Source organism: Protopterus annectens, chromosome 2.part1 (genome assembly GCF_019279795.1).
Source record: "Protopterus annectens isolate FY-2018-M chromosome 2.part1, PAN1.0, whole genome shotgun sequence".
NCBI classification, from domain to species: Eukaryota; Metazoa; Chordata; order Ceratodontiformes; family Protopteridae; genus Protopterus; species Protopterus annectens.
In genome coordinates, this window is record NC_056729.1 from 271344672 (window position 1) to 271361508 (window position 16837).

General features: G+C 44.4%; 1 protein-coding gene across 1 annotated transcript in view; it reads right to left on the minus strand.

Moving 5' to 3' along the window:
• CENPE (centromere protein E) overlaps positions 1–16837 on the minus strand; it is a 3008010-nt gene that overhangs the window by 1714109 nt on the left and 1277064 nt on the right. Inside the window, exon 24 of the mRNA XM_044063442.1 lies at positions 11634–11948. Coding sequence (XP_043919377.1) covers positions 11634–11948 — 315 coding nt within the window. The remainder of the gene's footprint in view (positions 1–11633; positions 11949–16837) is intronic.

Consider the following 16837-nt stretch of genomic DNA (forward strand, 5'->3'; position numbering starts at 1 on the left):
ATCCCCTATATCCAGGAGACAAGATAGAAGGGCAGTGCAGCAAAGCCACTTTGCAATGGATCCAGAGTTTACTCAGGAAAAGAACAGACTAGAAATGGTGTGTGAATTGTGGTGATGGAGAGTCTTCAAGAGACAGTGAAGAATGTAACCAGAACTAGTGACAGACTGGTGGCAATCAGACTACAATGGAAGGACAGGGCAACATCTGCTGCCTCACAGCAGTGCTGTGACCGTGAGGAAGAAGTGTGTATTCAGGCAGCAGCTGCAGGACCTACTAGATAAAGTAGGACAGCATTAAATGGTGTTGATAATAGCAGAACCAGAATGTACATATTGGGACAGACAAAACAGGATATGAGCACTGCCAGGGTCCATATAGGTGGGTCAACAGGAATAAAGGAGGGTCTACATTCTAGACTTCAGCATCAAGCCACTTGCCAGACAGATCAACACATGGTTAAGCAAGACAGTCAGCCCAGAAATTAGTAGTTTATTGGCCATTTTGGGCGAATTTCTCTCTCTCATTTCCCTGCTACAAAACCCGAATTTACAAGGTTTTTGTGCTTGTATACAGCTCAGCAAGCTCCTGCCTGGTGTCCTGCAGAGTTCTACAGCGGCAGAGAGACTTTGGAGTGATTAAGTATCAATTTTTTTGCATTTTCTTGCTGCCTTTAGCTAATTCCACCTAAAACGCCAATTTTCTATAGTTTCTGTGATTTAAAAAGCTTGTTTCAGCTAAATATTGTACTTATTTTACTGCCTGCACTTTAACAAAGTCATTTTTGTGTTTAAATTACCTGTTTAACTGTTGTAGGCTACACACTCAAGCGTGATAGCCATTTATGTGCATTTAAAGTGTTTTTTTTTTTTTTTTTATTGTATCTGCTTTATTTTCTGGGGGGGGGGGGGACTTGTTTTCCCACCATTCTAAGCTAGTATACTCCAGTTTTCAGGATAGTGCTGAATTCAGGGCTGTGTTAAAAGTTTCTGTGTTTGCCCATACCTTATTTGGATAGAAGGAAGTTTCTCTGTTCACCTGTGAGAGTGGGGAGCTTTGAGCAGCCTATCTGTCCCTGGAGGAGTGGTTTCAGCCCAGAAAATAGTAGTTTATTCGCCATTTTGGGCTAATTTCTCTCTCTTTCATTTCCCTGCTATACAACCCACATTAGTGCGGTTTTGCGAGCCTGGCAGCACCAGTTAGCTAGGGTATAACTATCCCCGGCTCCACAAAGTCTACTCTTTTCCCTTGGAACTAGACAAGCTTTCAACATAAGCATGCAAACCATTCACTTCTCAGCCCGGCACCTGCTCAAAACTCATAGCAAGCACTAATGAACCTTAGCACTAGACCCCCCCTATACCGTAGAGAAGGACAAAGATCTCTATTCGACCTTACCAACCAATCAGTAAAACAGCTCACTGTACCTATCCAGGCATGTCCAAAGGGCAGTTTCAGGTGTACTCTCCGGTCCAACTGGTGTATCTGGGAATTTTAAGGCAATGTTACAACTGCCTCATGTACACACACAACCCTCTCCTCCTACCACTAAACACTAATGCATGCGAGAGATGCAATTATACAGCCAAACTGGAGGCTAAGTATTCTCAATCTAAGACTGAACCAGACAGTCAAGAGGAGAAGGGAATTACTTGCATCACACCACCAGTCTCACATAGACCTATGAAAAACCAGCACCGGCAAAAAACGCACATAAATGCACGGAAATATCCTCGGAGGGTCTAAATACAAATCTGCAAAAGCAATAGAGACCTCCAAAGCAGACATCCAAGCAACCTCCACCCCCAAACACAAATCATGAAACACATACTTCACAAAACCAGTCTGCCAGGCAATCACAGCCCTTAAGGCAAAATAACATACCCAACACACTAGTAATAGGTGACTCTATAGTCAGGCACACTGACGTCCCACTGACTAGGCTAAACAAGGAGAAGGTTACTGTCAGCTGCCTGTCAGGTGCTAGGATCCTCCACATAACACAAGCACTCAGATCACTCCAAAACAAGTACAGATATGACTCTGTCATTGTCCATGTTGGTGTGAATGACCTGAACCGTACCTCCCTGGACTACATGAAGAGAGACATGGAAGAGCTCTATGATCACGTAGCCCAGGCTGGTAAGACCCTGACCCCCAAGTAGCATCCTGCCCTCAACAAGAATGATACCAGGGTATAAAGAAAAAAATGATCAACTTCAACAACTGGATAAGCTTCTGGTGTCATTCAAAGGGGATCCAGTGTCTATCAGCCTGGGATGACATGCTCGACAAGCCACGCTGCTTTGCTAGAGATGGCTTGCACCTGTCACCCTTAGGCTTTCGAATACGGGCCAAGGCTCTTGCCACCCCCATAGTGCCTTTTTTAGGCAAGGCTCAAAAGACAAACCCACTGCCGTAAATAGCACAAGTAACAAAAAACTGAGGGTAATGCTACTCAATGCCAGAAGTCTAAACCTCAAAATGCACGCACTTGAGGCACTCCTCAGTATGGAGAAAATCGATATATGTGCAGTAACAGAAACCTGGTTTAAGGCTCCAGAGAGCACCCCAGCACTACCAGGCTACAACTCATACCATACATTTCGGCCACAAAACCCGGACCGAAATACAAAAGGATGGGAAGTTATCCATATTCATCAAGGATAGCCACACTTCCAGGTTAGAGGCAAAGCACGAAGCTTCAAAGATCATCCATGTGCAACTAACAACGGGCAGAAAGTACAGTTGTGTACACTTACCATAAATGTAGATGTTAGAGTGTCTTCACTGTTGCAGTCATCACTGTATGGTTCTTCCGGCCGGCAGGCAGCCCTCGGTCAGCCAGAATCCCAAAGTCTGGGTCCGGCGTCGGCTGAGTACTCACCTTCCCTGATGTCAGTGCGTCAGGGGGTACAAAGCTCACAGCCGACGCCATGTTCTCCAGTTTTTCTTGCCCGAGAAGTCAGGTGCCTAAAAGTAAAACAAAAATGTAACATACAACAAACCCCATACCCTGTAGCAAATACTCCTCGGAAGAAGGGTGAAGCAGGGAACCACACCAATAAAAGTATGAGGGGACAGGAGGGAGGGTAACCCAAACTGCAACAGTGAAGACACTCAAACATCTACATTTATGGTAAGTGTACACAACTGTACTATGTTCGCGTTTCACTGTTGCAATCATCACTGTAGGGTTGAATCCCAAAGGTGGAATAAAGGGAGGTGGTTATTGAGTAGAAGGGGTGGCTAGAAGGCCTTGTAAGACTGCAGAAGCATAGCCCGCCCTAGACTTAGAATAAAGAGGGAGATTATAGTGCTTAGAGAAAGTATGCACTGAACTCCAAGTTGCAGCTTCCAAAATATCTTTGGTAGGGACTCCCCTGAGAAAGGCAGCTGAAGTAGCAGCAGCTCTGGTAGAGTATGTCCTAATTTTTCCTGGGATTTGCTTTCCATGATGGGAGTAACAAAATCTGATTCCATGAGCAATCCATTTAGAAATGGTCCGTTTTGAAATAGCTTTGCCTTGGGAATTTGCTGCATAAGAAACAAACAGTTGTTCAGTTTTCCTGATATCCTTGGTTCTGTCCAGGTAAAAGCGAAGCTGCCTGTGCACGTCCAAAGAATGCAAGATCCTCTCCCCCTTATTTTGTGGATTAGGGGAAAAAAGTTGGCAGGTGAATAAGTTTGGTTTAAAGCCACTTTAGAAACCACTTTAGGCATGAAAGTAGGGTTAGTCCTCAAAGAAACCCTGTCTTGATGAAAAATAATGTAAGGTTCCACGGCCATGAGCGCTTGTAACTCCGAGACTCTCCTGGCTGAAGTTAAAGCCAGTAGGATAACAGTCTTCCATGATAAATACTTTATATCAGATGTGGCAGCAGGCTCAAAAGGAGGCAGAGTAAGTTTTTCCAGGACATAATTGAGGTCCCAGGCAGGAATGGGTGGTGTCCTAGAGGGCCTTAAATTCTTTGCTCCTCTGAGAAATTGTTTCAGAAGTGAATGTGAAAAAATTGGAGGGTCTGTATTATAATGTGCAGAGATAGCAGAGGCATGTATTTTTATGGAGGAAAAAGATAAACCCTTATGCAACATATCTGTTAGGTAATGTAAAATCAATGGAATATTTGGAATGTGAGGATCTGATTCCTGAGCATGCATCCAGGTGCAAAATCTTTTCCATTTACCTTCATAAGATTTCCAGTGCTAGGCCTTCTGGCTTCTAAGATAACATCCATAACCTGTTTGGAAAGGGTAGGATTAATCATAGACCCTGAATACGCCAGGCTGAGAGTTTTGATATGAGAGTGCGGGACCTGGCCCTGATGTTGAGACAAAAGATTTGAAATCTGAGGAAGAATCCAAGGAGGTTTCCTGGGATAGATTTATCAGTGTTGAGTACCAAAATTGTCGAGGCCAATTCGGGACTAATAAGATCAGCTTTGGTTTGTTCTGTTTTATTTTTAATAACACCCTTGGTAGAAGAGGTAGTGGTGGAAAGGCATACCCAGAGAGGTTCCTCCAACTGAATAAGAGAGCATCCACTTTCCATGCTAGCTTGTGATATGTCCTTGTGCAAAAAAATCTGTAACTGGTAGTTGTGGGGAGATGCAAATAGATCTATGTCCGGGCAGCCCCAGGCTTCTGTAATCATCTTGAATATTTGGGTGTCTAGCATCCACTCGTGTGGTTCTGACAGGTTCCTGCTCAGGCTGTCTGCCAGAGTGTTTTGTTTCCCTGGCAGGAATTGAGCTTGTAGGTCCACTTTGCAAGCTAGTGCTGTGTTCCATACAGTCATGGCTAGTCTGCAAAGGGGGTAGGAGTGTGAACCCCCTTGCTTGTTTATGTACCACATAACTGTGGTGTTGTCTGTTCGTATCAGTAGCTGCCCTGGCTGTAAAAGATCACTGAAAGCCAGGAGGGCATTCTGCACAGCTAACATCTCTTTTAAATTGATATGAAGATACTTCTGATCCTCTGTCCAAAAACCTTGCAGGCCTTTTCCCCTGCAAGTGGGCTCCCCATGCATAATCTGAGGCGTCCGTGGTTATTACTTGGAAGGCTGGAGGTAGACTGAAGGCTTTCCCTTTGTTTTGAAGACATGCCATGGCCCACCAATGGAAATCCTTTTGTAGGCAAGGCAAGACAGCAATCAGTGTTTCCAGACTGTGACAATGCTGGGACCATAAGCTTTTTAGGTACCACTGTATCTTCCTCAAATGCAGTCTTGCATATGGTATGAGTAGGATATAGGAAGCCATGTAACCCAAAGCCTGCAGGAATTTCCTTGCAGTTATGTGAGACATCAACGTCAGGCTTTTGAAAGTTGAAGCCAGCTGTAGTTGTTTTTCAGATGTCAGGAATGCCACCTGGGTTGTTGTGATTAAAAGAGCACCCAGAAAAGTTATCTCTTGATTGGGTGTCAAATTTAACTTTTTTACGTTCACAGTGAATCCCAGGTACTTGAGTAGATTCTGAACAAATTCCAGGTGCTGGAGTAAAATGTCCTTGCTGTCTGCTTGAATAAGGCAGTCGTCCAGATAAGGGTAAATTTGAATTCCCTTGAGTCTGCAGTCAGCTACTACTGGTGCCAGGCACTTGGTAAAGACTCTGGGCACAGTAGACAAGCCAAAGGGCAGCGCAAAGAATTGGTAATGTTTCGAGCCTGCCTTGAACCCGAGGCATTTTCTAAACTCCTGTCTGATAAGAATGTGTAGATAAGCCTCCTTTAAATCCAATGTCACCATCCATGCATTCTTGCTCAGCATTGGCAGGAGCTGCTGCAGAGTAAGCATCTTGAACTTTGGTATCTCCAGGAAAGTATTTAAGACTGACAGATCCAGGATGGGTCTCCTAAGTATTTTGCTTTCTGGGAACTAGAAAGAGTCTTGAATAAAAGCCTTGTCCCGTCTCTGAATTTGGAACCAGTTCTATGGCCCTCATAGCCATGAGGGACCTCACCTGTTTTAATGCCTCTGTCCATTGAGTTTTTGGTAGGTCTGGCCATCCGTTTGGTTTTGGTAAGGTGTGAAGGTGGAATTTGTAACCTCTTAAAACTACATCCAGAACCCACTTGTCTTGGGTTATGCAAGTCCAATTTCAGTAAAAAAGAGAAAGCTTTCCTCCCAGAGGAGCTTCCACGAGAGAGGTTCCTGGAGCCATGCAGGGGGAGTCACTGAACCCGTTTCCTATAAGGTTGAGACCCATCTTCTGCACCCCTGGGGGTGGAAGCACTCCACTGTCTAGGTCTATAAGAGGTCTGTGCTTGGGCCCTCCCTCTGGGGCGCCTATATCTAACCCCTCTGAGGCCTGTCCAAGCTGGGAAAGGACCAATTTTTAGCTGGCCAATTTCTGCTAAATCTAGGAGGCTGAACTTGTAAGAAATCCTTAACCGTTTGCATGGATTTTGCCTTATCCTCCATTTTCTTTATAACCTCTTCAGCCTTAGACCCAAACAAAACATTATGTTGAACAGGTGCATCCAGTAATTTTGCTTTCACTTGATCAAGCAAATTTTGTTCCATTAACCAAGCATGCCTTCTAATGACCGTGCCAGTGGCAGCCGCCCTGCAAGAGGCCTCCAAGGCATTAAAACCACAGTGTAAGGTATGTTTCCCCACCTGCTCAGCAGCATGCATCAAGTCTTGTAATTCCTTATTGTCTGCACATGCAGAAATGGTACACAGTTTTTGTTTCATAACAGACAAAAGGTATTGCTGATATTTCAATATATGAAAATGACAATTTAAAGCCCTAATAGATAAAGTAGCAGAAGTGTACACTTTTTTGCCCCATCTCTCCAAAGCTCTAGAATCCTTATCTGACGGAATAGGGTTCTTAGCAGTGGCGGCCTTAACACCCTTAGGGCCCTGAGAAATGGTTTCTGGATCAGCAGTAGGATTTTTAAAAAGAAACTGGTGGGAGTCAGGGACCCTGTAATATCTATCAGGCTTAGCAGGGGCCAGAGGAAGGGAGTCAGGAGTTAAATTACTCAGAAAAGACATCATCCACAATATCCAAAATAGGAGGAATAGCCAGGGGTCTGTGTTGGGGAAGAAGGAAATCCCTAAGCCTTCTCTTAGATTCAGAGTACTCCTGTCCTTACCAGTGAAAATGTTCCCTCATGTTATGTAAAGTTTCCCCAAAAGAATAATCCTCAGGAGTAGAAGCTGAAGGAATGGATTCCTCAGCATCAGAATCCTCATAAGGAGGGAAAGTATAATCCTGTTCAGAGGAAGACACTGAAGAGATAGATGCCTGATCAGAGGGATTCATAATCCAATTCTTTTCTTGGCCTTTTGTCTGGAGGGGGATGTGAACCACTAATCATAGTTAGCAAGTCCTCCGCCATTTTAAGCATTTGTTTTTGAGATTTAGGTCCCGGATCAGAGGAGGCCTGGGCTTGAGTCTTTGTTTTAGGAGTCTTTGTCTTTGCCTGAAGCAGCGTAGGCCTGAAAACCCCCTCGGAAGCCGGTACCTGCACAGCGGCTCCAGACCCATCCAAGGGAGCATTATCCGAAGGTCCTGCACCTGTACTATCCGAAGGCCTAGCTGGCTCCCCGTGGGAGTCTGTTTTGGCAAGCGGTTCTGTAATGGCCGACAACATGGGGCTGCAAAAGCGCCTCACTGACGACGGCCGAACCAGCAGCTGGCTCGGATTGCAAACTGTTGTCTGATTTGGACCTCGGAGGCCTATCCTTATCCTTACGCCTTTTATGAACTCCGATAGTCGGAAGCGTGTCCGACGACATGTTATAATTAAATCGCCTCCCAAAGTAATGAGACACAAAATCGTATCTCCGTTTGATAATACGTTGATTAAATCTAGCACAAAACAGACAACTAGCTACGTCGTGGTCAGGGCCTAGACAAGGAATACTGTAAGAGTGAAAATCCTTATGAGGTATTTGCTTCCCACATGAAATACAATTATTAACTTTTTCTGACATTGGTCTGGAGCAAGAAAAAAGTTTCCCCAACGGGGTACTTAGCATTGAAAAGAAGAACGTCTTCGGAATGAAGCACCAAAAATAACAGGAGTCAGCCGACCGACACCTGCAAACTGCTTCCACCGCACGGCAAGAAAGACTGGAGAACATGGCGTCGGCTGGGAGCTTTGTATCCCTGGCACACTGACGTCAGGGAAGGTGAGTACTCAGCAGACACCGGACCCAGACTTTGGGATTCTGGCCAACCGAGGGCTGCCTGCCGGCAGGAAGAACCCTATAGTGATGACTGCAACAGTGAAACACGATGAACATCTGCAATTCAAATTGTAGGTTGCTACAAATCGCCCATATCCCAGGACCCCCATTCCACATTTCTGGAAACAAAGGTCCTACCAAATACACTGATATTGGGTGATTTCAATTACCCAAAAATTAACTGGGAGAACTACTCAAGTAATAACTCCTTTGTCCAACATTTCCTAGAATTTATAAACTCAAATGCCCTGGATCAACTGGTCAACACCCCCACCAGAGGTGACAATATATTGGACTTGGTCAACACCAACATGGGTGACCGGTGTTCCACACCGGAGGTCAACCCCTCACTTGTTAGATCTGACCATAAACTAATCACTCTGGATATCCAAATTTCGCCCCCACCCCCAGTCAAAGAAACCACAGTGAAAAGGCCTTCGACACCATTCCCCATTCTGGTATTATAGACAAGCTCACCAGCCTGAACATAAACCCCTATGTCACGAGATGGGTTGCCAACTGGCTCATGGACAGAACCCACATGGTAAGAGTTGAGGGAGCTAGGTCTGACTCTAAACCGGTTACAATTGGCATTCCCCAGGGCTCAGTCTTAGGACCCCTCCTGTTCAAAATATACTTCTCAGAGGTACAGACAAGCACAGGACTACGGCTGACCAAGTTTGCAGACGACTGCAAACTAGGGGCTATAACTGACTCTCCAGCTGACAGTCATCCTACAAAAGAGTCTCACTGAGACAGATACCTGGTATCAAAACCATGGCCTCAAGCTAAATGCCAATAAGTGCATAGTCATCCACTTTGGAAAAAACAAAGTACCCACAAGCTACCACATAGCTGGTAGCTCCTTAAATACGGAAGACATAATAAGGGATCTGGGGACCAAGTAGATAGTAATCTCAACTTTGATAATCACATTGCCAAAGTGGTTAGAAAATCCTTCTATGTGGCCCACCTCATCACAAAAGGGTTTGCATCCAGATCAAACTAGGTCATTGTACCCCTCTACACATCACTCATCAGACCCATCAGAGTGCACAACGGCCCATTTGGGATGTACTTTACAAGACATCTACAACAGCTGGAAAGACCATAGAAGTACCTCACCAAAAGGATCACTGGCCTCAAACAGATGCCCTATGCAGCTCGACTGAAGTAACTCCAGCTGTACTCGATTGCATACCGCCTACTCAGAGGTGACCTCTGCCTGCTAGACAGGGGTCCAAGGAAGTAAGTAGTGTGGGAAGAAGTAGCCAGGGAATTGTTATGGCTAGGCTTGTATAGGTCCCAAGGGCCGATAGCCTAGTACCAACCTATGAACATACAAGGCCATGACCAATCCAGAACTGATGGTCATGCTCCACCTAAAGAAAACCATATCCACTCAAGCCACACGCTCTATGGATCTAAACCTCACCACAACAATAAATAGGATGTGCTGGAGGGATAGATTCCTGTCCCAGAGACTTCCCATACTCTGGAACAAGATTCCAATCTACATCAGGCAGAGCTCCTCACTAACACTCTTCAAGAGAAACCTTGACGAGTGGATGGGAAACAAAGTTTACCCCGGGATCACTTCAGTGGCTCTGCTGGACAGAGGCACAGGGAACTAATCTAAGGGAGCGGCGAAAGCCAACACATTCCAGCTAGGCTTATAAATGCCTTTGGGCAGATAGCCTAGTACCTACCTATGAACCTATAAGATCACATACAAGAGTGGCAAATGTGCAACTCAAGTAGACTTCCACCTAGTAAGGAAAGGGCATTGGGGTGTAATCAGTAACTGCAAGGCCATTTAAAGTGAAACAACAGACCCACAGCATAAGCCACTACTGGCCACAATGAATATGTAAGAAGGTGTCAAAGATGTCAACAGAGACTAGTCTGAAGACCTGGAAGTTAACTGGGGACAAAAGCACAAGAGTCCTAGGAAACACTTGGGGCTCTAGCACCACAGGAAGAAGCGAAAACATGTGGAAATGAAGAATAAGAGCGCCTCAAAACAGCAAGTGTGAGAACTATAGAACAAATGTGGATGGAGACCGGTATGGAAACACGTTCTGGAGAAGTCTGGGAAGTCATCAAAAGAAAAGAGTGCAAGAAAAAGTGGGAGACAGAAAAGATGGACCAGGCTAAGAAGGAATACTGGTTAGTTATCAGACACGCTAAGAGCCAGAGTCTACTACTCAGGAGGAGGGCAGACTTTAAATGGTATGGGAATCGTAGCAAGGGAGAAACTTCATAAGGCAGTGAGTCATGTCATCAGAATTAGTGACAGACTCATGGCAATCAGACTCCAGTATAAGGATAGGGCAGTACTCAATCTCAGCCTATGCTCCAAAGCAGAGTTCTGACCAGGAGATATTCCTGATCCCCAAGCAGACTTCAGAGAGACTAGTCTAGGGATATGCTACACGATTTTGTACAAAAACAGATGAGGATTCTGAACCCTATTATAGCAATCAGGCCTTTTGCAGGAAGGGGCTGGGAGTCTGGCTTTAACGAAGCAGCCTCAAAGACATCCACGAGGTAATCTTGGATCGGTGCAGCAGCCACTGGCTTACCACATGTGGGAGGCAATGGGAGACGAGTCAGAGGCAAGTGCCTCCTCAATATGTGTGTTCACAGGTAAGTTAAGCAGGATATCTGACTTGTTTGGTTCATCCACCTTCTCAGAGTCAGAGGAGTTGGAGTATCTTACAGAGAAAACTTTTCATCTTCCTTTTGGCTGAAGGGACTTCCTGACAGAGTTGAACCTAATCAGGCTATAGACTATTCAAGAAATGAATGAAATCTGCAGTCAGTTTAATCCAGCTCTTTGAAGGATGGCTGAGTCTAGGGACAAATGACCCATCAAGAGACAGCTGCACAGCTTGGTCAAGACCTGCACATCAGATATCTGGATCTTACAAGGTTGGAAAGCCACTGGAGATGTGTGAATTTAAGGGAGGACATCCCTGGGTTTTGACTTCTTGTGGGCATAAATGTCCTCTTCAAATATAATCAAGAATTCTTGCAATTCTATCATTAAGAAGCGTTCTGGTGTGGACCTCAACCAACATGAAGTACAGGCTAATGAATATGTGTTTTGGTCCTGCAGAAACTGTTACAGGCCAGTCCACTGGGGGCCTTTTGAAGGACATACCCAGAGGCCTCAACTATAACAGCAGTCAGAAAAGTATTCAATTCTTTAGGGAAAAAAAAAAACACCATTATGCCATAGGTCTGCATGCTACCTCTCCCATATTTTAGTTCCTTCAAGTATGATGAAATGAGAAATTAAAGCTCCAGACAGGACCTTCCCACTCCCTAGAAAATACATAAAATTCAAAGATTACTCTCTAAGAAATGAAGTACAGTTGCACTTCAAACAAGTGCATGCAATTCCTGAACTATAAACTATTACATACCCTCGTGTCATTTTCTTTACTGAGTTTTTCATACTGTTGCTTCTCATTTCTTAAGTCCTCTAGTGCCTGGTGGATATCTTCTTCTTCTTTGGTCTGAACTGCAATGTCTCCCTCTAACTGTTGATACTTCTGTTTTAACTCTACTCTCTCAAGGTCAGCTGCTTGGAACTTGGTCATCGCAGTAGTCAGATCGCCCTTAAGTGCCTCCAGTTCATTCAGCAGATGTACATTTCTCTCAGACAGCTGGGTATGTTCACCTAGAAGGTGGTCATAAGCAGCACACTTCTCTTCCAGCCTTTCATTTATATCTGCAAGCTAAAAATATGAACATAAAACTATTCTATTAAAAATGTTCCACAAAGTATGAATGTGCAATGAAAAATACCAACATGTACAATTACTGTAAATTAAAAACACCTGGAACAAATTTTTCATTGGAATGATTAAGCATTTTCATATTCCAAAATTGAATAAGAACAAATATATTATTACACTTTCCTTTATCACAAGAAATTACATCACCCATTGAAACTGGCTAATAACATTCAGTTAACACAATAACTATTTCAAACATACCCAATAAAGCAGAATAGTAATAATAAAAAAATAATGAAATAAACGTGCAGAAACATTTTAAAAGGAAAAAATTAAGCTCCATGTCTGGGAAAATAACTCATCCCTCAGGCCCTAAAGATCAAAAAAGAAGCTTTCCCCAAGAAAGGAGTAGCTAACACAAGAGAAGAAAGTGAAACTAAGTGAATTCTTGTTCCAACATGATTAACTGTACCATGACAGGAATAGTTCCGAAAGGAGAGGTCAACCTAGGCTTGGTGGTTCAGTGGGGACATGACCTTCAAAAATCCAAGACTGCTAAGACCAAAGGATTTATGCCAGAAGTATTCTGAAATGTGTGTGCATGGGTGAAGGGCAACAGCCACAGATCTTCTCAAAAAAACAATGTCAGAGGTGTGGCATGGCACTGATGACTACGACAGCATTCAAGCTCAGAGGCAGCAGTGGAGTCCAAAAAGTACAGTTGTGTACACTTACCATAAATGTAGATGTTCAAGTGTATTCACTGTTGCAGTCATCACATTTGGGTTATCTGCCTGCAGGTAGCCCTCAGTCGGCCTGAATGCCAGTCTCTTGGGATTTCTGTGCCGGATGCTGTCGCTTCTTCCATGACATCAGGTCGTCAGGGGTATTAATCATGCAGCTGATGCCATTACATCAGTTTTTCTTGCCCCAGATGTCAGCAGCCACCACAATAGGAAGCAATTACATGGTGTGGAAAACCCCCAACAGAAAGCAAATAATGTTATAAGATATGGCCAAACAAAAAAGAATAGGTAGTAGTACAGAGAAGTCAGGGGGCTGGAGGTAGGGTAACAAGGACTGCAACATTGAATACACTCAAACATCTACATTTATGGTAAATGTACTATGTTCTTCGTGTTTCACTGTTACAGTCATCGCATTTGGGTTGATTCCCAAAGCTAAGGATGGGTGGAGGCAGTCAAGAAGCATTAGGGCTGGCAAGCAGGCGCTGAAAGACTGCTGTGGCAAATCCAGCTCTGGATTTAGAAATGATAGGCAAGTGGTAATGCTTGGTGAAGGTGTGTACAGAGCTCCAGATTGCAAGTTCCAGGATGTCCCTCATAGGGACTCCCCTGAGAAATGCTGTAGAGGTTGAAGTAGCCTTAGTGGAATGTGTTCTGATCCCCCTGTGGGGTAGGTTTACTATGGTGTTTGTAGCAAACATGGATGCAGTGTGCTATCCATTTAGAAATGGTTTGCTTTGAAATGGCCTTGTCCTCTGCCCCTGTATCAAAGCTGACTAGAAGCTGGTCAGATTTTCTGAAAGGTTTAGTCCTGTCCAGATAAAACCTAAGCTGGCTGTGCACGTCCAGGGAGTGCAGGATCCCTTCCCTTTATTCTGAGGATTAGGGAAAAAGGTTGGTAAATTAATGGATTGGTTTAAAGCCAAACTAGATACCAACCTGGGCTTAAATGATGGGTTAGTCCTGAGGGAAACCCTGTCCGCATGGAAAATAATGAAGGGTTCCGTGACCGTAAGGGCCTGCAATTCAGAAACTCTTCTTGCTGAAGTGATGGCTAGAAGTAAAGTTGTTTTCCAGGAGAGGAATTTTAATTCTGCTGAAGCAGCAGGTTCAAAGGGTCGAAGCATGAGTTTTTCCAGTATAAAGCTAAGGTCCCAGGCTGGAGTGGAAGCTCTTCTGGGAGTTCTTAAATTTTTGGCACCTCTCAGGAACTGTTTGACCAGAGGATGAGAGAAGAGTGGTGGCTCAGTATTATAATGAGCTGAGATGGCAGAGGCATGAATCTTAATTGAAGAGAAGGATAAGGCCATTGTGGAGCATTTATGTTAAGTAATCTAGTATCTGAGGTAAGCTGGGCACAGTTTTGTCCATTCCCTGAGAATGGCTCCAAGAACAGTCTCTTTTCCACTTTTCTGAATAGGATTTTCAAGTACAAGGCCTCCTTGCTTCAAGGATAACATCCAGCACCTGTTTACAAAGGGTTACTGGTGCCGAATTCAGCGGATGAGCCAGGCTGCTAATTTCAGGGTTTGTAGCTGAGGATGCAAAATCTGGCCCTCCTGCTGGGACAGCAGGGAGGGGGTTTGAGGCAGGTGCCATAGTGGCAGAACTGTCAGACTGCGCAAAAGTGGGCACCAGTGCTGGCATGGCCAGTCTGGTGCAATCAGGATTGTCCTTGGCTTGTCCTGTTTGATCTTTAGTATAACCTTCGAGAGGAGGGGCAGAGGGGGAAAGGCATAGATTGAGAGGTTTTCCCATGTAAAGGACAGGACATCCACTTTCCATGCTTGGCTGTGGGGAGTTCATGTGCAATATGTGCTCAAATTATAGTTCTGAGGGGAAGCAAAGAGGTCCACCTCTGGTGTCCCCCACCTGTGGATCAGAAGCTTGAATGATTTGGGTTCCAGTTTCCACTTGTGTGGGTCCATTAGATTTCTGCTAAAGTCGTCTGCCAGTGAATATAGTTTGCCTAGCAGGAATTGAGCGTGCAGGTGTACTTGATTGCTCAAGGCTATGTTCCACAGAGCCATGGCTAACCTGCAGAGTGGGTAGGAATGGGCTCCCCCTGCTTGTTTATGTACCACATAACTTTGGTGTTGTCTGTCCTTATCAACAGTTGCCCTGGAAGAATAAGGCATTTGAAGGCTGCCACAGCATTCTGTACAGCTAACATTCCTTTTTGATTGATATGCAGGTGCATTTGCTTTGGGCTCCATTTGTCTTAAATGCATTCTCCTGCCAAGTGAGCCCCCATGCATAGTCTGATGCATCTGTTGTTAGGGTTTAGGCAGCAGGGGGTTGAGTGAAAGGGAGTCCTTTGTTGTGGTAGCAGGCCTCTGCCCACCAAAGGAACTCTCCCTTTAGGCAAGGAATAATAGGAATCATTGTTTCCCAGTCCTGACACCAGAGACTTTTTAAGTACCATTGAAGTTTCCTCATATGCAGTCTTGCATATGGAATTAGTAGAATGCAAGAGGCCATGAACCCTACAGCTTGCAGTATTTTTCTTGCAGACAGCTGGGTTTTGGTGGCCAGTAAATTGAAGTAGTTTGTCAAATAAATTTGTTTTTCTGGAGTGAGGAATGCCATCTGGGAAGTTGTGTTCAAACTTGGTTCCAGGAATACAATCTGTTGGCTGGGTACCAGATGTAATTTTTTTTCGTTGATTGTGAACCCCAGTGAAGTTAGAAGTCTCTTTACAAATGTCATGTGCTGAGGTAGCAATTACTAACTGTCCGCCCGAATCAGGAAATTGTCCCAGTATGGGTAAGTTTAAATTTTTCTCTGCCTGCAATATGCAATGGCTGGAGCTAGGCATTTTGTAAATACCCTGGGTGCAGTAGATAAGTCAAAGGGAAGTGCAGAGAACTGATAGTGCATAGAGCCTGCTTTGAAACATAGATATTTCCTGCAAGATTCCCTTATGGGGATGGGCAGATGAGCTTCTTTTAAGTTTAGGGTTGCTAGCCAGGAGTCCTTGGCTACCATAGGAAGCAGCTGCTGGACAGTAAGCATTTTGAATCTTGGAACCACCAGGAAGGTGTTTAAAACAGATCCAGGACAGGGCGCCAAGAGTTTTCTTTTCTGGATACCAGAAACAGTCTGGAGTAAAAACTTTGCCCCCTTTGCTCTCCTGGGACAGGTTGAATAGCCTTGATACTGAGAAGAAAAAGTACTTGCTTTTGGGCATCTGCCCACTGTTTTAGGGGGAGGTCTGGCCATCCGCTTGGGACTGGCAGTGAGTGGAAGTAGAATCTGTATCCCTGGGATACAAATGTTCAAGACCCATCTGTCCAGGGTGATGTACTCCCAGTTTTTTGCATGCAGGGCAAGTACTTGGGCAAGGCTTGGAAGAATTAAGGATAAGTCATTGGGAGATTTTACCATAAGCTGGTGGCTTACTACTCCGTTTTAGAGGTGGGAGCACTCCATTGCTTAGATTGGTGCATACCCTGAGACTGTAATCGTGGTAGTCTGCTGCCCCTGGATTTGGACTGAGAAGGTCTGGGAGGGACTGGAAAGGACCAGTTTTTTGAGGGCCAATGTCTACTGAATCTAAGTGGCTGTACCTGTAGGCAAGCTTTAACAGTTTGCATAGATTTAGCTTTTTCCTCCATCTTTTTGAGGACTTCTGCGTTATTGCCACACAGGCTTTCTTGGTTTAATGATGCATCTAGGAATTTTGCTTTGACATGGTCTAGCAAGATTTATTCCTTAAGCCAAGCATGCCTTCTAAGAAAAGACCTAGTGACAGCAGCCCTGCAAGATGCTTCTAAGGCATCAAAACCACATTGCAAAGTATGTTTTCCAACTTGGTTTGCAGAATGCATTAACTCTTGTAAATCTTTATGTTCTGCACAATCAGGAATCAACATCATGTTTTGTTTAATTAGCTCCATAATATGTTGCATATACTTTTAACATATGAAACAGGCAATTTAAAGCCCTGATGGCAAGAGTAGCAGAGGTGTATACCTTCTTACCCCATCTGTTTAAAGTCCTAGAGTCCCTTTCTGAAGGGGTAGGGTTTTTGGCTGTTGTAGCCTTAATGCCTTTAAGTTCCTGGGAAATGGTCTCTGGATCCGCAGTAGGATTCTTAAATAGAAATGTGTAGGAGTCAAGTACATTGTAGTACCAGTCAGG